At 46.7% G+C, this 26398-nt stretch overlaps 1 protein-coding gene across 1 annotated transcript in view; it reads right to left on the bottom strand.

Annotated features, from left to right (window-relative positions):
• Positions 1–26398, bottom strand: part of Armc2 (armadillo repeat containing 2) — a 107316-nt gene that overhangs the window by 23394 nt on the left and 57524 nt on the right. Inside the window, exons 11-12 of the mRNA XM_055616019.1 lie at positions 16162–16307; positions 10583–10682 (exon numbers count right to left, since the gene is read on the bottom strand). Coding sequence (XP_055471994.1) covers positions 10583–10682; positions 16162–16307 — 246 coding nt within the window. The remainder of the gene's footprint in view (positions 1–10582; positions 10683–16161; positions 16308–26398) is intronic.

The raw sequence follows: 26398 nt of genomic DNA, 5'->3' as shown, positions 1-26398 counted from the left end.
TCCTCATACTTAAGAGACAATGCCTTTCCAGCCTAGGGAAATATTGTAGCAAGACCTTTAAGAATGGGTTAAACTTAAAGTGTGTGTGTGGGGGGGGGGGGGGGGGGGGTGTTATAAACGAATTCAACATTCGACACTCCCCATGCCTTTAACCAGAAAATTAAAATTAATCAAAAAGCCCCGTTTCAAACTCTGGCTAAACTTGCCTGCATCCTAGAATTGAGTCGGGGTCTCCAGTTCACTTTATTTATCTGACTTTCCTCCTTTAGGCAAAACCTAAGCCTTCTGTGAGCTTACAGGTGGCTGCAGACGAAATCCATGTTACCAAAGACAAGCTGCAGACTTGCTGGAAAATGCTGGCTAACCAACCCGCCCTGGGGGTGGGCTGCCAGTTGGCCTGAGAGTTTAAATGTAAATAACAGACCAATCTGAGAGCCCACAAGACTCAAAACCAAGGATCTAAGCAGATCATTTTTAAGGCAAAGATGACCATCCGCCCACCCTATCGGCGATTATTTACTGATGATAATATCAGCAACTCCATGCCTCTGAATGTGGCTGCCACTCAAAAATACCAGGGCAACAGTAGAATTGTGCTTTGCTGGGTTTCTTTTTAAGTTGCAGATCCGAAGGCGTTTGGGTTCTGTGCTGACTGGGGCAAGAGCCGGTTCCGCAAGGACAAAGCGGCAGGAACTGTAAAAAAATGAGCAGGCTCAGACCCACTGCGCCTGCCCGGTCAGCGGTGCAAAAACCCCGGGGGGGGGGGGGGCAAGGCCGAACAAGTGGCGAGCTCAGCCAAAAGCTCTCCCAGCACCCCTGGGAATGTGCCGGAGGAGAGGCAAGGAAGGCAGCCAAAGGGCGCGCTCCTGCCAGGGAGGAGGCAGAGAGCCAGTGGAAGCAAGTTTGCCACACAGGGGGAAGGGGTAGAGGGAGGGGTCCAACGAGCCAATCCCTCACAGCTTCTAAGAGGGTGCAGGGGAAGGGAGGCTGGGTTTTTTCTGAGTTGCTAAGAGCCTGGGTAGCACCAGAACTAGGAAATGGGGTGGGGGGGGGCGAGGGAGGGAGGAGCGGGAGGCTTCACTTTCAGCTCCCATCTCCGGCCATTCCTGCTCTCTCTGCCCGCAACACGCAACACGATGCCCAAACTGTCCCCAATCATGCTCACGCTGCAGGCGCGGCTGGAGGGACCGCTTACCCTACAGCTCTAAATGGAACCACGCGGAACAAGAGACTGACTTTTAAATACAGCACAAGCAAGGACCGGCCTGGTGGTTCCAGAGAGTGTTTGCAAAGCTCGGTCGGTGATCCTGCATTTAGTAGTTCTGTTTAAAAAAGAGGGAGAGAGAAAGAGAGAGAGAGAGAGAGAGAGAGAGAGAGAGCGAGCTTGAGAATGAAATTCACCCTATCTAAAAGTGGAAAGAGCTAGAGAGATGGTGGATTAACGGTGATGGGGTGCTCATGTAGGCAAGGATTGTTCCCTGTGAACTTTGTGTGACCTCTGTAGAAAGGCTGCCCCTTACATAAGTCTTATTTCAGGCGTTTTACCAGATCTCTTGCCCAGTAGATATTTACAGAAGAAATGGGGAAAATCCCTTCATGTTCTTCCAAAAAACAAACCCACACGTATTTTGCTGAGCTTCTAAATGTAGCAGCAGTGACATCAGAGGAGCCGCAGGAGCCAGCCCTGCTGTAGCAACTCAGCTTGCTCCTTCTCCCTTATCGGGCCCATCTGTTTGCACATTTGGTTTGTACCAAATGCAATTTACACCATAAAGCAGACAATATGTGCCTAGTTCTTAAACGAGGTTTGTTGTTTAATTGGCTCTTGGTATAGACTCTTACCTAACTGGAAAGAGTGGCTTTGGATCAGGCTGGTGGCAGCTCTGTTTCTGTCTCAGTTTTGTGCCTTTTGAGACCTGAGCTACAGATTGTCTTAGCATGAGGACAAATTAATTACATAGACGTAAATGGAAGATGTGCCTGTTGTCCCTGTGGAAGTCCATTCTGAGAGCTGGGAGGAAAGGCTCCCCCATCCTCTACCCCAAACCCCCTGGCTATATACCACAATCACGGCTTGCAGGCAGAGCCCACGTCGCCCAGGGCTGCGTCTAAGATGTGTTGTCAGTGGAAATGACGAACCGCTCTCAAATATGTCTGCTGCAGACTTACAAGGTTCGGATGTGGGTGTATATACTGTGCTCTTTCACAGGGGGAATCTATGGGAATGCTGGGTTGCTCTGGCGACAAAGCAGTGTTCATTTTACTTAGCAAGTCAACAACTGGAGGCCTGTCAAGCGGACTGGTCCACGCCCCCTCCCCTGGGCAGTTGGTCCTGAGGGCCCCAAGGGCCCCATCTCTTCCCTCCTGAGTGGGCTGCTCTGATTGGTGCTGCATGCCTGCCAAGGATGGCAGCTGATCCCAGGACAACTTGTTTTGACAAAAGTCTGGCAGAGAAAGTTGGGAGAAGAGTCTGACAAAACAATATAATATCTTGTTTTCCCTAAGACACTGTCTCTTTGGCTGTCTCAGTGGTAGAGCAGTTGTTCAACACCCCCCCCACACACATACAGAGAGAGAGAGAGAGAGAGAGAGAGAGAGAGAGCAAACAGATCAGAAACTGTCAGCTGCCCACACAAAGGCAAATGAGACAGCCCCCACCATTTACTAGAGAACCTCACTTGGCTGGTCTCGCCACTTGCTTCCCACTTGACACACTCGCCCTATGTCAGGGTGACCGAAGAGAGCATCTGCAGACCTTTGCAGGTTTGTCGGAAGTCACCTCACGCCTGCTGAAGGCTGTGTCTCAGGAAGACCTCAGCCATTCGTGCTGCAGGTTCTGCAAGCTGCCACTCGCTCCCAGCTTCAGCAGGAGTTTCTTAGAAATGGGCTCTCGGGTCCCACCACCCCAGACTGCAGTCAAAAGCACCCAGGGTGGGGCCCAGCAACCTGCATTTTCAAAGCTTCCCAACAGAGTCATCCCAATGATAAAGCAAGTATGGGCCCTGGGCTTACAATGAGAGGCCAACTGAACACCTCGGCTTTAATCCCTACTGTCTGTTTTTACAATATCGCTTTACAAAAAAAAGTACAAATGCGCATTCCTATTAAATCATTCTCACAGCACAGATGCGTAGACATGAAAAGTGAAGGCCTTTACTTTTCAGCACACTCAGAAAGGCCTGTTCTAAATGCTGACGTCAGACACAACAGCCGTAAAAGCAATAGGGCAGACACTTGCTTTTGGTACTTCCTCATATAATTTCTCTCTTTTTCCCTTTAACGAAAACAACAGCAGATGGGGAAGAAATATTTCACATCTCCCAACAGCAGACTGCCCCGGTACAGGATTTCCCCCTTGGTGTGCTGTGGGAGTGACTGGCCACAGCTTCCTGGGCAGTGCCCTGTAACCCCACCCCCCCTGTAACCCCCCTACCTCTGATAAGATCACTTAGGGGCTGCGGGGGCGGGGGAAAGAGGACCGTGTACATAGGTGACCTTTATTAGTTTGAAACTTTTTTTGTTTGGGGACATACTGTGTAGCCCACGCTCCTATCTAACTCATGATCCTCCTGCCTCAGCTTCCCTAATGCTAGGACTAGAGGTGTGTGTTTTAGGTTTCAGACTGTATGATCTTGAAAACTTGAAACAGGCGCACACTAGTAATCCCAGCAGGAAGAGCACCTGTTCAGTGCCAGACTGGTGGGTTCCATGTTAGCCTAGGCTACATAGCAAGACCATATGTCCAAGAAAAAAAAAAAAAAAAGAAGAAAGAAAAGATACAACTCTAAATGTTAGTTTGATTTCACTTTAACTCGGCTTTTGTCAATGAGCCGAGTTGTATTTAAAAGCTAAGGGCGCAGTTTCTTCATGCTGCTTAGGGAGCACAGTGGACCTCCAGGACATTCAGCTCTCAGAGCAGCTACCAAGAACTAGAAAAGCGTGTGTGTGTGTGTGTGTGTGTGTGTGTGTGTGTGTGTGTGTGTGTCAAAGAAAACATTCCAGGCTCCAGTCAGGTGCAGAGATGTGGACAAGGAATGGCACACAAAACCGGACAAGGACAGAAAGGGTTTGTAGAGTTTTGCTGTTTCTCTGGTTCTTACTGTTGCCTTTGATGGCAGGAAGTGACCCCAGAACCTTTCACACACTAGACATTCTACTATGAGTTACTCCCCGGGACCCAGATTAGTGGTCCCTTCCTCCATTTTACTCAACATAATTTTCTACATTATTTTTATTTGGGGAATATAGGTATTTTGACTGCATCTATGAGCTGCCATGTGAGTGCTGGGGTCAAACCCCAGGTCCTCTGCAAGAGCAGCCACTACTCTGAAGCACGGAGCCATCTCTCCAGTACCTCAGGGTTATTTTTTTATATGCAAACTAATTTCAAATTATCAGTTGTATAAATACGTGCTTGAAATAGCACACAAAGCTCCATCTTGTAGGTAATAAAGATTGTAAGGAATTTCAGATACACTCTTTTTTATTTAATCCTTTCACAAATTTGAATTGGGCCAGATTAACTTTTTTTTTTTTTTCTGTTTGTTTTGTTTTTCAAGTCAGGGTTTCTCTGTGTAGCCCTGGCTGTTCTGGAACTCTCTGCAGACCAGGCTAGCTACTTAAGAGATTTGCCAGCCTCTGCCTCCTTGCGATTAAAGACACCTGCCACCTTGCCTGGCTCAGATGAAATCTTAAATGTTCCTGGTATAATAACTAATTTAAAAAAGGATCCACCCCATGTAAAAGAAGTATTTGTACTGTCAATTGTATCACATGGAGGTAAAAGTTTAGGCCTGTCAATTAACTAGATATCTGCGTAATTACTGAGAATGCACACACAACTGTCGGCCTCCTCAACAGAGCAGACAGCTGTTGTTAAAAGATGATTCTTTTAACTCGCTTATATAGACCTACAAGATATGATAAACATAATGAAATCTACACACCTAAAGAAGATAATCAAGAAAGTGGACACAGGGACTTGGGGAGTGACATGCATGCAGAAAGGGGAGGGAGGGTGGGATCGGGAGGGGAGGAGGGAGAGGCTTATGGGGGGATACAAAATGAATAAAGTGTAATTAATAAAAAAAAAAGAAAAAAAAAGATGATTCTTAGCAAAAAGCACAGCAAATGTCAAAGCGGGCTGTGCTGGCTAGCTTTATAACACAAGCTAGGGTTAACTGGAAGGAGGGAACCTCAACTGAGAAAATGTCTCCACAAGATCCAGCTGCAGGGCATTTTCTTCACTGGTGATTGATGGGGGAGGGCCCAGCCCATGGTGTGTGGTGCCATCCCCCGGGCTGGTGGTTCTGGGTTCTATGAGGAAGCAGGCTGAGCAAGCCATGACAAGCAAGCCGGTGAGCAGCACCCCTCCACGGCCTTTGCCTGAGTTCCTGCCCTCACAGCTTTCAGTGGGGAACTGTTATATGAAACTGGGAGTGAAATAAACCCTTTCCTCCCCAGTTGCTTTTGATTATCCTATTTTGTCACAGCCATCGTAATCCAAACTAAGACACGGGGCACGTGAGGTCGTGATTTCCTCAAACTTGGCAACGAGCTCAGAAAGCTTTTAAGTTTTATGATTCAACTGATTCAACAACAACAACAACAACAACAAAAGCAATGTTTACAAACACATGTTATTATCGTAAGACTGAAATACTGTATGAAGATAAAACTTCAGAGTTCGATGCAGGCTGCTCCCACGGGTCTCACCGCATTTTATCTGTGGTGCTGGGCACCGAACCTGGGGACTTTCTCACACCAGACAAGAGCACCACCACTTGGCCCTACACACACCAGTCCTCTCCTAAACATTTGATCCAGCTAAGGTCTCACTAAGTTGAATGCACTCTCTGCTCCAGGCAGCCTTTAAACTTGGCAATCCTCCTGTCTCAGCCTCCTATAGCCGAGTACAGCAGTCTATATGGTTGGGGCAGACGTATCCAATCCAACTTCCCAGCCTGGAGCTTTCGAAGCTGACTGAGACTTGGGGCTTAGGGACTGAATTCATCTGTACTGGGATTTTAGTACTTCTTATTGTCTGCAGCTTTTGAGTCAGCAGTTAATGAGCTCAATGACATATACATGCTTTCATCTTCCAAACCATACTGTACTTTGGTATCTATTGAGAGAAAAATCTCCCTTTCAGGTCTCTGACTTTTGTTATATAGGTGTTCTGTCACAGTGCAGGTCAAGACTGCTTCCCAATGCCACAGTTTTAATCAGAACCTAGCATTGCCTGGGGCTCCTAGCCAAATCCTAACCAGGTGGACTCCGCTAAGCCTCTGCGCCAGACAAGATCACGCATGTTGGGATGGAGCAGGCGTAGCTGAAGTATGAAATGTGGGTGTCTAGAACCCTCTGAAAGTTAATTAGGCAAATTCCTTGGAAATGACCCCCTCCTCCTTCGAGGGGTGGATGGGGGTGGGATGGAGACTGACTTAGAAATAAACAAAACCTCCCAGAACAATGGTGCTCCAGACCATTCCCAATGGCTAAGCTCCTGCTGCTAGGAACTTACATTAAGAGACTACAAAGCTTTCAAATATATTTCTCCAACCCAAGCTAACCCTTGCAGAAACAGTTTGTCATACAGCCGAAACATAAATAATCAGAGGCAGTAGTAAGCCATGGGGCTTAGTTCCACTTTGAAGATGGGCTTTAAACCTCCATGTCCAGGCAACTCTCAGCTGTAACAAACTCAAGACCACGGCAAACAAAGCACATTAGGGAAGGGCATAGAATCTCTAGAAACTGGCTTTATATACTGGGGTGGGGTGGGGTGGTAATTCGGTTTGGGCTATTCCCTTGGGTCTGTGCTGATGTGAGTTAACGTTACATTTATCCTTTCTCTTTTGCTGTTGCAATGGCAGCCCACTGGTATGAAAAGAAGGGAGGAAAGTTCTTAGCATGCCCTCCTCCAAACCAGGAAGAGAACAATAAGTATTTAAGGAAGATACTTGAGTATTGAGAAAAAATATTTTTTTAACACTTTACAGATTCCAGAGCATTTCACCAACTACAAAATCTGTTGGCAAAATGTTCTTGTGGACTGTGTACAGTTTACCCTTGTTCATTCAAACGCTGATTTCTCTACCCCACTATCTTGTTTCAATCCAGACATGGCATTGTGATGTTTATTCTAAGCATCTCCTGTGTCAAGTTTGTGTAAACATGTCACCATTTTTTCTCTGTATTGCCAATAAGAGCCAAACAGCCAATGCTGAGCAGTACAGAGAATAGGGTGGGGCATCCTGGTCTGGTGAGGGGTAGAGAAAGGACAGAAGAAGAAGGATAGATCCATGAGGAGAGGATGGGGAACTTCAGAAGATGGGGAAACTTCAGGAGAAATTAACTGGTCCTAGGATATGACTGAAAAGAAAATGTAATGTGGGAAATCTGAATGGGAGGAAGCTATTCGGGCTTGGAGGTTTGGGATGGAGTAATTATTGCCCAGCATTGTGCTCTAGGGTAATAAAATAAATCCTAGTCTCTCTGTGTGGTGATTTGGGTATAGAGCTGTCGAGGGAGTAACCGCTGCTTTACTAAAATATAAATCAATATTAAACATTAATAATCTTTCAACAAAACTCATTCTTTCCACATCAAGAGCCTCCCGTGTGAGGATCATCCTCACGTCATGGCCTGGGTCTCCATGGAGCTCATGGCAGTAAAGGAGGCAGCTTCATAAAATGATGACCTTGGGACCAGCAGCAACAGACTTGTACAGGACTTATGGGAGCTTTGGTTAATTACATGAGGATGCAAAATCACTTCCTTGTCGCCTGACTACTCCCCCTGCTCTTCTCAAATATTTTGGCTTTAAGGAAGATAGAAATCATGTATTTTCCTTACTAGAAATAAAATGATAGCTCAAAACTCTAACATTGCAATAGTTAAGTAAAAGACATAATAAGGGATACTGGAAAACTGAAATGTCATTTTCATATTTATTTATTTCATTTTATATGTATTAGTGTTTGCTTCACACACATGTCACCACATGCATGCTTAGTGTCTGAGGTGGCCAGAAGAGGCATTTGGCTCCCTTGGGCCTGGAGTTATAGATGGCTGTGAGCCACCCTGTGGGTGCCAGGAATCAAACCTGGGCCTTCTGCAAGAGCATGTGTTCCTAACTCCTGAGCCATCTCTCCAGCTCCACAGATATTTTTTTGAAAAGTTAAAGCAGAAGATAAAATCGACCATTTAAAAATGATTTCTCTCGGTTGGTTGTGGCGGAGGTGGAGGCAGACTGGGCAGGAGTTCAAGGTCATCCTGGCTGCCTGGCAAGTTGAAAGGCAGCCTGGGCTACATGAGGGCTTGTCTCAAACCCTGCCTCATCACACACATGTCATCTGCCTCCTGCAGTGAAGTAGATGCCTTGAAAACTTGAGTCCAAATTCAGGAGGATGTGACCCTGAACTATAACCACCAAGGAGTCCAGGGAACAAAGGGGATGCTATTATACCTAGAGGGAGCAAGCGGCTAAAATGTGACCTAGTGTGTGCCCGGAAATGGTACTGCCTGCGCCCGCCATGACAGAGCCCTTCCCTGTGGAGATGACATTAACGCTGCAGACCTGTTGCTCTCCGCTTCGCCCCCTGAGCATTGCATGGTTTTCCCTTCGTTCCCCACCCCCACTCAAGCCGAGGAAAGGACACTCCAGAGAGTCCCAGTGAAAGCCCACGGTGTGCAGGGAGCCCCTGCTTGTCCACTGTGCCACAGGTGAACTGTTCTGACCTCGGGCAAGGAAGAAGTATTCAAAACTCACCAATAAGGCATGAGTGGAGGAGAGCATGGCCGTGGGGCCAACAGGTCAGCTGGTGGCTCGCTGGCAACCAGCCTAGCCAATCAGTGAGCTCCATGTTCTGTGACAGCCCCTGTCTCAAAACTTAAGATGGAGACCCATTGAAGAGGATGGCCAACATTGACCTCTGGCCTCTGTGGGCGAGGTCAGCCTGGATTACATAGTGAATTCTAGGCTAGCCTGGTCTACATAGCAAGGCCCTGCCTGCTTCTGCCCTCTGCCCTTTGTTTCCTGCCTCCTGACTTTCACCCCATCTCTCTCATATGGGTACACACATATGAAGTACACACAAATGAAGTAAATATTTAACATAAGTGAGCAGGACTTTCAGCAAGGTCTTACCTTTAAGTGGAGGTAATGACAGAAATTTCCCCCTCACTGAAAGAGGAACAATAAATGGCTAAAATAATGTAAGCCAAAAAATTTTGTCATTTTCAGCAGAAACACTTGGCTGGAAAAATTCAAATAGGGTTGATGTTTTCAGGGAGCATTGTGTCTGGCATAAAAACAAAGTGATGACTGAATCTTGTCCTTGTATGCAAGTGACTTCAACAACTGGTCTGGAGTTGCTGCAACTTAAGTGATGTGAGAGACTTGCCATATTCAAAATAAATACACACGGAGTCCATGTTTGAAATGTCCCACTTCAGTCATTTGCAGGTAGTCAAACGTTCACATTTGCACCAAGTATCAAAACTGTATTTAGGAGAAGTCGTGTATGACGTTTCTGTTGAGACAGTCACGTGTAGCCCAGTTTGGCCTCTTAATTACTTATATCCCCTCTCAAGTATCAGGATTACAGGTGTGTGCCGCTACATCTGGCTAAGCCTATCAACTGAGAACAACTACAGGCTGGCAGGAAGGCTCGCCAGGTTAAGGTTAAGGAACTGGCTGCCAAACTTGACCTGACTTCGACCCCTGGGTCCCATGTGGTGTGCTGGTGGTGGTGTGTGTCTGTGTGTGTTAAAGAAATAATGTAATTTCAATCTATTAGACATTTCCCCAGATCCATGAAAACTATGTTACTTCATAAATTCTTCGTCCTGGCGGTGGGAGGGCTAGCTCGGCGGTTAAGAGTACCTGCAGGAGGACCCAGGTTCTAATTCCAGATAAGGCTCACAACCACCTGTAACTCCAGTTCCAAGGGATCCAATGCCCTCGTCTGGCTTCCTAGGGTCCCTGCACACATGTGGTAGACAGACAGACACTCAGGCATTCATAAATTATACACCTAGATAGATAGATGATAGATAGATAGATAGATAGATAGATAGATAGATAGATAGATAGATAGATAGGTAGATAGATACATAGATAGAAAGACCTTCAAATACTTTATATCTTGAATTCCATATTTTAAAATACAACATGATCAAAGAATTAGTGAATTTGAAGACTAAAAAAAATCTTCATGGTACATCCCACATAGAGCATCCCAAGCTTTTGCCTGCGTGCTAAGTCTCTGTGGTTCTTGTTAAAATGCAGACAGGCAGGACTCACTCTCCTTGTCTGAATCTACAGACCTGGGGTGAAGTTCAGTGAGGCCTCTACTGAAATAGCCACACCAGGACAACTCAAGCAAGTAAGCTGTAAGTCCCCAAGAGGAATGGAGCTCCCACAGGCCACCACCTAAAATATGGTAACAACCACGTGTGTGTGTGGGGTGGCAGTTTCTGGAAGCTTCTGGTGGGAACGGATGCGGTGAAAACATGGACTCACTCCACAAGCACACCAGCGCACTGAGGACACCGAAGACAGACATGCACGACTGACCTGTTTCTTCTGGTATTTGTTCAATAGACTTAGAAACAAGGCGTAGCATCGGGAATGGCTGGCCAGGGCCGCACAGCAGTTGCGGTAAGAGGTTAGTTTGCTGCGGGAAACGCCAAGTAGGAAAGTCAGAATTAACGTTACTTTTTTTTTTTTTTTTTAGATTAGATGCACTTAGTATCATTGTCAATGCGGACCAAGAGGACTCATGAAAAGAAGTTCAGAAATGCCCCCGTACACTAGTCTAGAGAAAAAGCAAAGAGGCTCTGTCTGCTCTAGACTCTAAGACGACAGAGCTAGGAGATTTCTAAAGCCTCTTCCTTCGAGGGGTCGAGGACATATCTCGGTGGCAAACACTTGTCAAGCGAGCATGAGCCCCTGCGTTTGGTTCTCAGTAGTGGGCGGAACCTGGAGTAAGGTAGCTATTGTCCTACTTTGCTTTCTGTTGCTATGATAAGTGCCATGACCAAAAGAAGCAACTTGGGTAGGAAAGGGCTTATGTCCCCTTATAGCTTACAATCCATCAAGGCGGGAACTAAACAGAGACCACGGAGGGAGGCTGCTCACGAATTCCCTGTGGTTTGTTCCGCCTGCCTTCTTCTAGGACCCAGGACCAGCTGCCCAGCGGTTGCACCACCCCCAGTGGGCTGGGCTTTCTCAATCATTCATCAAGAAAAGGTCCCCGCAGACTTACCTTACAAGGCAATCTTATGAAAGCAATCCCTCAGTTAAGGTTCCCGCTTTCCAGATGACTGACTCTAGGTTTGTGTCAAGTTGACAAACAAAAAAACCTACCACCACCACCAAAAAACACCGAACCATCACATGTCTAGATAGCATGTTCAAAACAGAAGCTCAGAGATGAGCACAATATCTGCCTGGGTGACCATTAGTCTGTGGGTACCCCGGCAGCAGGTGGAACTGACATCAGCAAAACTAGCCCTTAGGACAAGCAGCACTGAGAGAGTTTCACAAGCAGCGAGCAAATCTCAAAGACAATGCTGAAAAGCCTTCAACAAACAGGAAGCCATAGGTAAATTCCAGGTCAAGGGGCAGCACATCACTATGTTTCCGATTTGACCATGCACAAGGCTGTGAGTCTCGGCACGTCTGCCCAGCACCGGGGTCCTCCTCACAACCTTGCCTGGTCACTGTGCAGCATGGCTGGTGTCTAACTACAATGGCGGCAGTCAGGATCTAAGAGGTATGGGTCTGTTGCGCTTGACAACTTTGAGACCGGCCTGGATAACACTGGAATACCAGGTCAGGGAGTGTGCATATATGTGTGTGTGTGTGTGCGTGCGCGCGTGCGTTTGAGTGTGTGTGCACGTGGTTGGACTTGGGTCTCTCCTTTACAACTGGATCCTCAGACTTGAACTCAGGTCGTTGGGCTTAGTGGCAAGTGCATTTACCTACTAAGCCATCTCACCAGCCCTTTTTGTTCATTTGTTGTTTTGAAACAGAGCTGCATATAGCCTTGGCTGGTCTTGAACTCACCTTTTTTTTTTTTTTTTTTTTTAGGAAACAGAGTTGCATGTAGCCCAGGCTGGTATTGAACTCACTGTGTAGCTGAGGATGACCCCGAACTCCTAATTTTTCTGCTTCTACCTCTGAAAGTGCTGGGATGTGCCACACTAGGAGCTTAAAATATATTAATATGTTTCCCACATATTATAAAACTTTTTAAAATATGTAACTTACAGCTCAAATAAATTAGAAAATCTAAAACTACATCTGAATAAAAACCAAAAATTCTGCAAATTAAAATTTGTAAGATACAGCTAAAAGCAGCAGAGGAAAATTAATAGCCTTAATAATACCAAAAAGAAAGGAAATGAATTTCTAACTAAAGCGGACAGAAGAAAAACACAACATTTTCACAGAGGGTAAAAGAAGGAGGGTTGGTATGGACAAAGGCAGGAATAGTAAGATAGAAAATATACAATGAAATGGATCAACACATCTATTTATCCTTTGCAAAAAAACAAAAAACAAAACCAAAAAAACCCAAACACTAATGAGTTGGGGCTGGAGAGGTGGCTCAGCAGTTAAGAGCCCTCACTGCTCTTGCAGAGGACCCAGTTCAGTTTCCAGCAGCCACACGGTGCCTCCGCCTGTAACTCCAACCCCAGTAGATGAGGCAGCATCTTCGTAACTCTCAGATCACCCAGCACATACGTACACACAGGTACTAACAGTATTCATAAAATTATATATATATGGGGTTGGGAAACAGAGTTTCTCTATTTAACAGGTCTACCTGTCCTAGAACTCCCTTTGTAGACAAGGCTGGCCTCAAACTCACAGAGATCCTCCTGCCTCTGCCTCTCAAGTAAAATAGTAATAATTAAAAAAAAAAAAGAGTGAATGTCTGTCAAAGCTTTGGCAAGCAAGACTGATCAAGGAAAAATTTTAAATGATTGAAAGTCAAACTAAACATGAAAAGCAATTTTAATAACAAAGAGGCCACATAACATGGGAGTAAAAAGTACAAGTTCTAGAGACAAAATGCCTGGCCTGAACTGCGTGCAGCTCTGCGACCTGCAGATTGTGACTTTAGAAAAAAGCGACTGCATGTTTCTGTGCCTCAGTTTCCTCCTATGTGGGATGAGGGAGACAATAACGGTACCTATTTGGTTGGCACCTGGAAAGCACTTAGAAGACTGCCCAGCACACGGTAAGTACAGCACAAATATTAAAACTGTATCCTTAGGGACAATTTTTTTACTGACCAAAATGAAGATTGGTTAATCGAGGGGCTAGAAACTGACCCTGTCTGGCAGGCTGGGCAAACGCTCTGCCACAGAGCTATGGCCACTACATATTGCTTTATTTTTTGAAACAGGATTTTACTACATATCCCAAGCTGGTCTCAAACCACCAGTCACCTCAGCCACCCACAAGCTGGGATGGAACTGTTGAGCGTTGATTGAATGTGTTATGGGAAAAATGAGATTCTCAAAAATAAAACGGTCTGAAGACGAACCAAGTGGAAAACATGACAGCGTGCACGCTCATTAGACAAGTGCGTTAGGTAGCCATGGGGCCAGAGGAAGGAGGGCCACTGGAGCTCAGGGGCTTGGGATCAGATGTGGTAATGCAATGAGAATCTGGCGTGTCTGGCGGGGGTGGGGAGGGGGAGAGTGGGAAGCAAAGAAGGAACCATTAATTAATTGAATCAGTAGCTATTAACCACACGTACTTTGATTACATGTTCCCACTTATTTTCTGACTTATAAACTCATAACTGGAAACACAAAAATAATGTGATAAAGGGAAAGGCAACCGTGTATCAGTTAACTAATTCCAACGCTGCATAATATCTTACCATAAGAAAAACTCCCCGGAGGCGGAGGGAGCTAGACAGAGCTCTGTGAGTTGGAGACCAGCATGGTCTACACATTGAGATCTCGGTTTCCAAAGGGCACTGGGGGGAGCCTACAACAATTATTTTCAGCTGGTGAGCTCATAAACTAATTCTGTAAAGTGAGGAAGAAGATAGCCAGTTCTCTCCAGTTTTGTATTAGAGTCCTAAGTGATGCAATAAAGAAAAGACGGGCTCCAACAGCACTTGGGGGGCTGAGGCAGGATTTCAAGGGGTTCAAGGCCAGCCTGGACTATGGGGTGGGGACTATCTCAACACAGAAACAAATTAACTAATTAAATTAAAAATATATTAAAGAGGTGAGGGAAAAGTTGCAATATTTTGACAAAAAACAAAATAATCATTCTCATTTACAGAAAATTTGTGTAGACAATAGAAGAGAATCTACAGACATAATGGTTACCAGATTTCCGAATATAAAATTAATAAGTAAATATGATTGTATTTACAATCATCAGTATAGCCTATGAGGAAGTGACTTTTTTCTTTAGGACACAGGAATACATCTTGAAAGGATGTAAAATCCTTATAGAGATATTTAGAAAATTGTATTAAAGGAGATAAAAAAACAAAACAAAACAGGTGAGGTGGCACATACCTATACTCTTAGGACTTAGGATAAGATGATAAGACAACAGGACTGGACTTTGGAGTACGATGTAAGACCAGAGAGAGAAAGAAAGAGAGAGAAGGAGGGGGAAGGAGAGGGAGGAGGGAGAGGGAGGAGGGAGAGAAAGCCGTAGGGGGAATCTTCTTGGAAGACCGTTAGCCAAGCACATAGAACGGAAAACGTAAAGGCATAATTTAAAGGCATTTCTGAAATGTATCAACATCCGGCTACTTTCAGACAACCTAGAATTCAAATGATCACCACACGTGAAACAGAAAAAGTGCAAAGGTGACCGCTGCCTGTGTGGGTCCAAGCTCAGACACACGACACAGAACTCAAAGAATGTAATGTTAGAATGGAGCTTCGCAGGCCAGTTGGCGCCGCAGCCTGGCCCTCCTCAGGCAGACCCGTACAGCACCCACTGAGCACGGCCTGCCGATCTCACCAGAGAAGCGCCGGCACCTGGAGATGTGAGTTTCCATCAGAAGGGGTGCTGCTCACTTATCCGGCCCCCCAAACCTTTCCCTGCCTCCTGCCTGGGAACCAGAGGGCCTGGCCTAGCTACGGGTGTGAGCTGTGCAAGCTCGCTCATCAGAACCTATAAGAATAAGACCCACTTTTGCCACGTACAGTCTTATTCCTCTCTTCAGAGTCTCCACCATGTATCTGTCTGTATTTCCATGGCATTCGCATCTCCTAATGGACTCCATCCTCCAACAATCTGTTTCAGTGTCCTTCTTGAGCCCCCATCAAAGACCTTTCAAAAATAACTATTACAAACTAAGTCAGATCAGGCTTGAATCAGCAATCTCCTTTTTTAGTTAGAGCACTTAGGTAGCATTTCCTGTATGCCAAAAAGTTTGACATGTTTCGGGGTACATAGTTCTTTATCTCCAAGGGGTGAAGAAGACACTCAAGCAAAATAACAAACACCTTAGGCTAGTTCACAGCCTTCTTAGGTTCTAAGTGACTGGCAATTCATAAGCTTAGGGTTGCATTACACTCACACAAGAAATCAAGTCAAACTGGCTATTTTAAACTACATTCAAAATGTTGCCTGTAGATGAACTTAAATGCAAAAAAAAAAAAAAAAAAAAAAAAAGAGTCCTTTCCAGTCATACACACAAATAACAGAGAGAACTCAGCATATATGTCGGCATTTGCTCTAGTTTGCTTCTCTTTGCTGTGGGGAAAAAAAATCGACTAAAACCAACTTGGGGTAGGAAAAGGAAAGGGTTTATTTGGCTTATGTTTCCTCGTCACAGTTTACCACTGGAAGTCAGGGCAGACTCTCAAACAGGAACCTGGAGGCAGGAACTGGAGCCGACCCCAGAGAGAAGCAGTTTAGCGCTTGCTTCCCATAGCTTGCTCAGCCTGCTTTTCACAGAACCCAGGCCCACCTGCCCAGGATGGTGCTTCCCGAGGTGGGCCCGGGCCACATTAATGAGGAAAATGTCCCCACAGCCACGCCCACGGGCGATCCACGGAGGCACTTCCTCAGTTGAGGTTTCCTCTTCCGAGGTTACGAAAACTGACAAGTGTACTTTTTTTTTTTTTTTCCAGCGGGGTCTCTTACAGTCTACCTACCTAAATATCCTGGCGATGTTGGTACAGACGTCCTTGTCGCCCGTGTACTGCTCCATCGCTGTGCAGAGCTGGGGAATGGCCCCCAGGTTCAGGAGCTTGCTTCTCGTCAGAGGGGAGTCCACCAGGTTTCTCAGCGTCGCCGTCGTCTAGGAGAACATAGGCTCCTGTCATTCTCTTAAAGCTTAACAGCCTCCCACAAGTCCCAGCCCGCCCCACCCCCAGGGGAGGGGGAGGGGCCTGTGCACAATAGCAGGACGTGAGGACAAAGAAGCTGGGAGCAGTTCAAATGTAGAGAATGGAAGGCTGCCGGACGCAGTGGCGTAGGCCTGTAATTCCAGCCTAAGGATGCAACACTTACAGGTTCAGGGCCGGCCTGGGCTACAAAGGGACCCCGTCCCAAACAAACCAATACAAAAATATGTGGATGGAATGTTAATATCTTTTTAGGTGAATAGATTTACCAGACCCTCGGAGCGTCCACATCATCCTCCTCCTCTCGTCTTTGACTGACCCTGTCATAAACGCAAGAAAACTGCGTACTAGAACCTTCCCACTCCACATTCTTTTTAATTTCTTTTCTTGTTTTTACTATTTTTATGGAGAGAGGGAGGGGGCTACCCACGCGCTGTAGCAGTCGTGCGGAACTCGGGGAACAGCCTGTGGGAGTCAGTTGTTCTGTTTCTACCACGTGGGTTCCAGGGATCTGATCTAGGTCATCAGGCTTGGTGACAAGAGCCTTTACCCACTGAGCCATCCCACCAGCCCTGAAATTCTTTGTTGCTGTGCCTGTTGTTTTGAGACAGGATTCTGGGCAACCCAGGCTTGCTATGTGGCTGTGGCCGACCTTAACTTCTGGGCCTCCTGCCTCTACTTCACTGAGAGCACAGGGAGGCAGCCCTGTGCCTGACTTCCCCCTCTAAGTTCCTTTCAGTAGCACTGACTAATGAGGAAGCCAATAGTTACATAAGACTGTTAATCTCATTTTATTCAAAGAGGCAAAGTTCTGAGTTTTTACAAACTTGTCACATTTTTTTTAAAAAAGTTTTGTTTTGTTTTGTTTCCAGAAAGCTTTCTACTTTGGGCTTCTGTCTGATGGTCAAGGAGAGAGCAACACAGTAAATGTGTTACAGTGGTTTTGCTGTCTAGTAATTTTAATTTTCAGGGTGATCTTTTCCCGTAAGATTGGTGGCAAGGTGCCGGTGAAATGTCACTCAGTCACCCAACTTGAGCCTGGCTCGGTTCCTCACCCTCCCACAGTACAGTTTTCTCATCAGTCTGGTGGGGTGGTACAGACTGGTTGTCTTATTAGGGTGAGGTGAGGTGTCACTGACTGACTGTCTTTTCCTGGTGAGGTGAGGTGTCACTGACTGACTGTCTTTTCCTGGTGAGGGGAGGTGGGACTGACTGGTTGTCGTATCGAGGTGAGGTGAGGCTGTTCCAGGCAGTGGCTGCTGTAACATGTATCATCCGAGCCAGCCCCTCTCGTTCCTCTCCAGAAATAACCAGGCACCTTAGACTGGTTCACCTTAGTCTAGAGCGGTGGTTCTCAACCTTCCTGTCGCTGCCGCCCTTTCATACAGCTCCTCATGTTGTGGCGACCCACCCCCAACTGCACAGTTATTTTTGTGGCCATTTAATAAGTGTCATTCTGCTACTGTAATGTAGGAACTGTAATGTAAATATTCACGTTTTCCTGTGGTCTCAGGTGACCCCTGAGAAAGGGTCATTCGACTCCCAAGTCTTGACGCACAGGTTGAGAACTGCTAGTCTAAATGATGACTCCACGTTCCTCCCACCCAACCCCGAGGAGACCAGAGAAACAGTGCTGAGGTGACTGCTGCCTCTCCCCGGGGCAGGCAGCACCCATGGGAGCCAGGACCATGCGTGTGAGGACGATTTATTTTCCCTGTCTGCCATGGCTGAAAAACTGTGGTTGAGGTAGATGATACAGTCTCCTTGCTCCCTCACCTCCTAAACGTTAGGACCTAAAGGGTCACGCTTTCCCTAGGAACCATTGTTTCTTATTCAAACCCTCGTCTACCCCTTCCCACTCTTGTGTCTCTTCTCACTATGAAAAGACTCATGGCCTGACCGTGGCCTCACGATGGTCTGGTTGTTCGCAGTCACTCAGATGTCACCTCCTGCTTGTGACAGAGCCCAGAAGGACTCTGCGCCATGTTCTGCCTGTCTGTCTGCTCTGGGCCATAGTGTCAGGTGCGCCGTGTTTGCCTTTTAGACACTGAGCCCCCAAGTCCAGACTGGTATGAACACATTCAAAAGAAATCTCCACTCCTCCTGTGCCTCCTCTGGCTGCTACCATCTCCCCCACAACTTTATGTCTTGCCAACCTCTATGTCCCCCTCAGTAGACACCACCTGCCCTCTCTCTTTGCCCAGCTCCTCCCCAAGGCCATCTGGGTGGCTTTCAATCGAGCCACAATGAGGGGCTTTCAAAACCTACCCTGCCCGATCTCCAAGGAACCGAGACCAAGGGACAATGTCCGTATCCTATAGGCCCTCATGTCCTCAGTCTGTACCTCCCTCTCTTCCCCTCCTCCATGCAACACGCTCAGCCCCTCCTGATCCATGCCCTTCAACGGACAGCTTCCTCCACGCAGTGTGTCTTCCTTAACTGCTGGCTGCCTCTTGCTCACCTGTAGGGCCCGGCTAGGTCCACTTACTTGCATGAAGGGCTTACTGACTAGCCAGTGCCTCTTTTCTGTGTCAAAACCACCCTGCTGCAGCCTCCCTTGGCAATCATTATATATAAATATAAATATATTATATATGCTAATTATAAATCATATATTACATATTAATTATCTAAGCATGTATCCATGGGAGAGGATGTTCATGAAAGCAATGTGTGTGCATATACATGTGTGTATATGTATATAAATATGTATATATACATTACTTTCATGCTCCTCCTCTCCCATGGATATATACTTAGATAATTTTATATATGATTATAAACATATTTTATATAAAATTCATAAGATGACATATAATTATATTGACTATTAATTTATAACTATATATAATTTTAAAATATTTAATATACATCTACATGTATATATACACACAATATACGTATACATGTATATATGTATCTTTCATGCATCTCCTCTCCCAAGGAGAGCTCCATTACATACTTAGGTCTTGAGGATTTATTTCCTTTTGTGTGTTTGAGTGTTTGTGTGCATGTGTGTATGTGCACCATGGAAGTTTCTGGTGCCAGAAGTTTCTGGCCAGAAGTTTCTGGCCAGAAGAGGGTATGAGATTCCCTGGGACTGGAGTTAGACTGTTGTGAGCCACCATGTGGCCACTGGGAAGGGAACCTGAGTCTTCTACAAGTGCAGCAAGTACTTTCAGCTTTGGAGGCATCTCTCCAATCCCATAATCCAAAGCTTTTCAGTGTTCAGTTGCTGGCAACTGGGTGAATGAATCCTAGAGGGAAGACGGAACGATGGGAGAAGGAGGGAGGCGAAGTTTCCCATTTAAGAGACTTCTGGTAAGGAGAGGTTAGAGTGGGAGGCTGGGGGAGGGGCTCCATGGTGTCACAGGCCAGTAATCCCAGGGCTTAGGAAGTCTAGGCAGGGAAATCAGGAGTTCAAGATCAACCTCCACCATAAGACAGCAGTGTGAGGCCAACCTCGGCTACCATCTCAAAAAAGCAGAACTAGAGAGGATCTCTTTTTTTGTCTGTTAACTTTTGGGTTTCAGGACAGGGTTTCTCTGTGTAGCCCTGGCTGTCCTAGAGCACGAGCTGTAGACCAGGCTGGCCTAGAACCGGGAGATCCGCCTGCCTCTGCCTCCAGAGTGCTGGGATTATAGATGTGTGCCACCATCGCCCGGCTACAGAGGCTCTCTTATGGGTCCAGAAGGGGCACGCTCTTGGAAGGACCGCTCCAAGCAGCCTGACTTCCCTGCACCCAAATGTGCATACATGCAGATGGATATGTAACACTGATTAGAAGAACAAGAACACAATGACTGTTCTTTAAAACAAATAGATAAAAATAAGGAGAGAGAGAGAGAAAAGAGAAGATCCCTTACTGGTAAGAGCAGGGATTAGAAGATGTCTGGTGCACAGTGAGGCAGGTGGATGCCTAAGAGATCAAGGCTAGCCTGGTCTCCAGAGTGGGTCCAAGACACAAACAAACCAGGCCTGGGAGAACTGTCTGAAAGGGCCAGGCAGAAACAGCCAGAAGCCCTCTCTTCTGAGAACTGTCACCGACTGGCATTCTCATGCACACCAGCCTTTGTTGTGTAAACCTTACTCCCCAGTTTAAAGTTGATTGGTTAATAAGAAAGGCTGGACAGCAAATAACTGGGCAGAAGAGAAGTAGGCAGAGAGAAGGTTCCCAGGGCTTGGGGGCTGAAGGGAGAAGGCGAAGAGGCAGGAGAGGAAGCTGGAGATGAGGAAGTTGCCATGGGGCAGTAGGGACTGTGACCACATGACCATGAGGGCTGGCCTGATGGAACAGAAGCAGTTCAGGCAGGGACAGTTATGGCATGTAACTTGGGGTGTGTTGCTGGGAAAGAGCAAAGTGGCTTAGAGGGTTGATACCTGCCCAGTTATTGTGCTTTAAAGATTTTTAATCTAAAAGGTCTGTGTGTCTTCTATTTGGGAACTAAACGGTCTGAAGTGGGGTAGAAAACTCAAATAGTTATTTAGAAGCAACGGGGGTGGTGGGGGTGGTGGTGAATCCCCTTAAAAAATAGTGTTTACTATAAAAAAAATCTCTGCAGCTACCACTCTCCTTTCTAGTGTGTGGGTGCTGAGTCCTCCCTCCCAGTGTGTGTGTGTAACAATATGTGTGGTCCTCAGATTGGCATTTTTGTTTTTGTTTTACATGAGAAAACTGGAGAAGCAGGATGAGGGGAGGGTCTGGCTAGATAGCACAGCAATCAGAAGGGCGAGCTCCAAACCTCATTCTGACCTTCACTCCAATTCCTGAGTTCATTTCACCTAAGTGAAAATTTTAGACCCAATAAAACCTCAGTAGTTAACAGGCAGGGCTTGGAGCTGCGCCAGCATGGCTCCCGGACTCTGCGGTGTGGGTGGTTATCTTCCGTTCGGGGCAGCCCACCCATCGGGCCTGTCGTGCAGGCCGGAGGGATATGTTTGCTCCTTCCTTCCTCTCTCCTCCGGTTCCCAGGTCTCCTTAGCTGTGGTTATTTCATGTCCATCAGCTCTTAAGCTGTTTTAAATCCTTTCTTTAAAGAAAGCAAAGGTCACCTGAAGCCCATTTAGCTTCTCAACCACCAAGAAACAAAGGGAAAAACACAAGCTGCAACTCTTCTCTCTACAACAGGTGAGGTGGATGGAGTCAGGAAGCAGCCCAGGGAAAAGAGGAGCCGAGCTGATGGTCTACCAGAGAACTGAACAGAGTTCAGTGTCCCCACTTTTGCTAGGCGGTGACTGGAACAAAGGGGACCTAATTGTTTTTTGTTTGTTTGTTTGTTTTTGTTTTTTTCATTTATCAAGGGAAAAACATTCCATCTTGGCCATGGTTATTTACTTCCTGAACTATGACTGAGCTGTGCTTGGTAAATTTCTGGTCCCCGATGCACCATCCTCAACCAGGTAAGACACCCCACAAGCTTGGCAATGCTGCCTGTCTTACACTGAACTAGTTGAGTTTTGAAGTCTCACCAGGCGATCAGTGTCAGGGGACTCACCCTTACTGTAGTTTACATTTTGGTGCTAGGAACAGAACCGAGATCCTTGTACTTGCAAAGCAAGCACTCTACCGTGAAACCAAAACCCCAACCCTAGCAAACCCATTTTAACAGAGGAAAGTACATTAAGAAGACATTAGGCCTGGTGGTGATGGCCCACACCTTCTAAGCCCACCACTTAGGAGGTCTGCAGATCTCTGTGAGTTCCAGGACAGCTATACAGAGAAACCCTGTCTCAAAAACAAAACAAAACAAAACAAAAAACAAAGAAGTAGGATGAGGAGGAGAAGAGATTAGCTAATTTATACAGGCTCAAACAGCCTTTTTTAATTAATTAATTAATTTATTTATTATTTATACAGTATTCTGCCTGCATATGTGCTTGAGAACCAGAAGAGAGCACCAGCTCTCATTGTAGGTGGTTATGAGCCACCATGTGGTTGCTGGGAATTGAACTCAGAACCTTTGGAAGAACAGCCAGTGTTCTTAATCTCTGAGCCATCTCTCAAGGCCCCTCAAACAGCCTTTTATAAGCAATATAGCCAGCCCATTTCAGAACGCCCTCTTAGCCCCTCAGGCTAAAAAAACTGGTGAGTGTCCCAGGAACTTAAGGCTCAGTCAGGGACCCTGCCATAGGAGACTCATTTTCCCAACTGTGAAAAAGCATCTTTCGAAGAAGCCTTTGGGTACAATTAAGGACTCTGGGAATTACTATGCTTCAACCACAGCCAGCATCAGGATTCCATTTTCTTCTTTGATATAGCAAAAGGTGTTACACAAACGGGCTGACAAGCTACTCGGTAGCCATCCCTCCATTTGCTGCTTGAAACAACCAATGCAGCAGGCAAAAGGGGTATTGTATTGTGTTACTTGCTTTTAGAGGAGGGATGTCTGCCAGCCTCCGGGTGGGCTGGGGTCCTGGACTCCTTGCCCATCGCTTTCCCCATTCTATCTGGCACCTGTCTCTGCGCACATTTCTTTTCTTTCTCAGCTGTGGAATATCCATCCCTCAGATCCCTCAAGTTTTAGCTCAAGTGCCAACTGCAAAATGGTTCACCTCCCATCAACGCTGTGAGAGGACGGCCACAGCCACCAGAGACCACGAACGGGGCCTCCCGGCTGAAAACCCAGAGCTGCGCTATTTCTAACCTCCACTCAACCCATCTTCCTCTATGAATAAAAGCACACTCGTTCTTTTGGACTTTTGCCCAAATGAGACCACATCTGTGCCCGGATCCAAGCCTCTGTGGTAACCAGGAGGTTTCACGACGTCTCGAATGTGGTGAATACAGTCTGGCAGAAATACACCGACAACACACGTGAAAATGTTAGAGCCAGAAGTCTTCCGAGACTCTCATGGAGCCCACGAAGGCATACGCACAGGGAAGAGCTGTTGGTTCACACAGCTGCTGAGGCCGACCCACCACATCTCCTACCGAGGGCCTTTCTCTCCAGCCGGAAGTGCTCCTACCCTTGCCCACCCACGATGCCCTACTTTGAGACTCTAACAGGTGCCTGTGTTTGCTGTTCTGTTTACTACCTGGAGGTCCTTTTACCTCAGGGGAAAATAATCACATGACTGATCCTACTAATTTTTGTTTGTGTTTGAGACATGGTTTTTCTGTGTAGCCTCTGACTGTCCTGGAACTCACTAGGTATACCAGGCTGGCCTGGAGCTCACAGAGATCTGCCTGCTTCTGCCTCTGGAGTGCTCAGATTAAATGTATGTGCCACCATCACCCAGAGATCCTTCTAATTTTAATAACCATGTTTCATTAAGACAGGAGAGAATCTGGAAGTTGTGTAGATTACACAGAATGTAATGTCAACATGTCAAAACAAGGAAATAATAAATGTTTGGAGAAAGAATGGGTGTGGTGTACTGTTGTGATTCTATCAGCGGGGAGACAGGGACAGCCTCCTCAGGAGAGCCAGGTCATCTAGCTATCGTCTCAAAAGCCAAAACTACTAAGTGATGAAATGATAACACGGGCTTTTCCCGATTGCACGTTAAAAGTCAGTGACATTTTTTTTCATTGCCATAATGAACATATTCACAGTACAGGGAGGTGACAGGGCCAAGGGGACATAATACAATGGCAAGCAAATGGCTCCTTATTCCCTGGATCTTCCCGGCTGCAGAGGAAATATCTTTAGCATGTTTTTCCTGGCCATACTGTGCTCTACACATCCTTCCTGGTTGGTGGCTTTGTCCGGGCCTGTCCTGGCTCCCCTTCTCCCTTCCTCTTGTAAAATCAAGCTGCCGTCACAACGTATTATCTTCTGAAACTCTAGGGACAGACAGAGCTTGGGACTGGGTAGACAAACAGCTCCCTTGCATAGTTCAGAACCTAAGGCATTACCGGATCAGGAAAGCCAAGGTCTCCCCACATCTTCAGACCTGCTGTCCTTGGAGAAGCTGCCACTGGCAAGCAGCTTCCCAAGACAGGTCAAAGCAGGGAATGGAAGCGCCTGGACTGAATGCCTGCTCTGTAGTGTCAATGTGAGCAAGTGGCCAGTTGCCATGGCGGATAAAGTATTCCTTTACAGGAAGGGACGTTCATAAGTGGAAAACAGTTGCCCTGTTTCAAGAATAAATAAGTCGTCATGATTTGTACATAATTAAAAAAAAACATAATTAGCAAGCCTAGTAACCAATTACCTGGATCATGCCTTCCCCCCAAAAAAAAGTATCATCTAACCTTTAGGAACATTACGTGAAGCAGAATACGTGGACACAATGGTGTAGTCAGATGGACTGTGCCCTAATAACTTCTGGTTTTGATAAGGTCCTCTCTTTATAAGATGTCACCCTGGGAGAGGCTGGATGGTCGGTCCTTGGGACTTCGCTGTACAATTTTCACAACATCTTGTAGATTTATATTTAGTTAAATATAAAAGCTTTTTTTTTTTTTTCATCTTTTCAAACTCACATTTCTCCTGCCTCAGCCTCCTCTACAGGTTGCGATGACAGGCACGTCAGCCTCACCACACCTGATTACAGGTCAGTCTGACAAAGGTGACTCCGGGTCAGGTCTCAGTTCGAAGGCTCTGCACTCCCAAAGACTATCCTTCACAGTTAAAGATGGAGCCTGGCACCTCATGATCACCCGCTGTAGATCAACCTGTTTCTTCTTGCTACTCCCCGGGGGGAGGCAGTTTCCTACAGGCCTCGAGGGACCTGACCTTTCGGCTGGCCTGCGTTCCTCTTTCTCTTTGCATCCATGAGTCTAACAAACGTGTAACCGTTTACAGCTTTACTTGTGCTTTCACCAGCTTCTGGCTTCCGTGCACGGGGGAAGGGGAGGCCAGTTCCTCTGAGCATCCCATATCGTCAGAACGCCAGAATTCCATGATGTGTGCCTGTCTGATGTAAACGAGCGGAACTCCGGCTGTGTGGAAGTATGTGAGCTACAGGCTACTATTTTCTCGTTACAGGGATCACCGAAAGGTTCTCCCCGCACACAGCTGCTGTGGACCGCACCTCACCATCCAGACACGGGAGATGATCGCCTCTTGGCTCTAGCCAGCGAGCACACTTGTTCACCCCAGCCTTCAGAACCAGTAACTCCAGAACGAGGCATTCTGAGAAACAGCTTCGTTCAGCTGACAACAATATAGTCCTTGAGGTTTTCATAATAACAAGATGATATTTTCAAGCCAGAAAGTGAAGGGGGGAGGGGTGGGGAAGGGCGGAGGGGGGAGGGGACACCAGCGGGCACCAATGGACAGCGTCTGCAACCCAGACGACATTCAGAGCTCTGACGCCCGTTCTGTGGCCTCGATGCCAGGCTTGCACGCTGCGGGCTCTAACACAGGCCTAACGTCATCCCGTCATCCCGTTTCCCCAAAGCTACCTCAGTGGAGCCCTGTAAATGAGAAGAAATTGCCTGCTGCTGGGCCCTGAGGTTTGCGCAACACTTGGGAAACTGGAGTCAAAAAAGGATGCAAAGTATTTCAGATTGGAAATAAGTGAGGTGCCAGCATGCGGGGGGGGGGGGGGGTGGTGAGGGGGAGCGGGGGGGGTGGGGGGGGGGGGGGGGGGGGGGGGTTCTGACAGGGAAGTCCTGGGAGCTAAGAGTCATGGGGTGCAGTGTGTCTCCCATGCTGTGGACAGTGACCTTGGGGCAGAAAGAGTGGTGGGTGTGAAGGAGATGGCCGGACGCTGCCCTGAGAAAGTCTTCGTGCTGTTTCTCACGTGGGAGTACGGGGCTGTGCCTGTGTGTTCGCCTCATTTGGGGTGAAGCTATGATGCTCACATTTTATTATTCATAAGGTAGAAAAGAGCTTCTAGTCTGTTTTCTTTCTGTAACCAAAAAAAAAAAAAAGAAATTGTTTGTTGTTCTTTCTCGAGACAGGGCTTTTTCCGTGTAGCCTTGGCTGTCCTGGACTCGCTCTGTAGACCAGGTTGGACTTGAACTCACAGAAATTCATCTGCCCCTGCCTCCCACGTGCTGGGATTAAAGGCGTGAGTCACTGCTGCTCAGCTTAAGATATCCATCTATCTATCTATCTATCTATCTATCTATCTATCTATCTATCTATCTATC

Source organism: Psammomys obesus, unplaced genomic scaffold (assembly GCF_907164565.1).
Source record: "Psammomys obesus unplaced genomic scaffold, mPsaObe1.curated_primary_1811, whole genome shotgun sequence".
Lineage (NCBI taxonomy): Eukaryota > Metazoa > Chordata > Mammalia > Rodentia > Muridae > Psammomys > Psammomys obesus.
The sequence above is the reverse complement of the archived record's forward strand: the minus strand, read 5'-3'. Positions and strand labels throughout refer to the sequence as shown.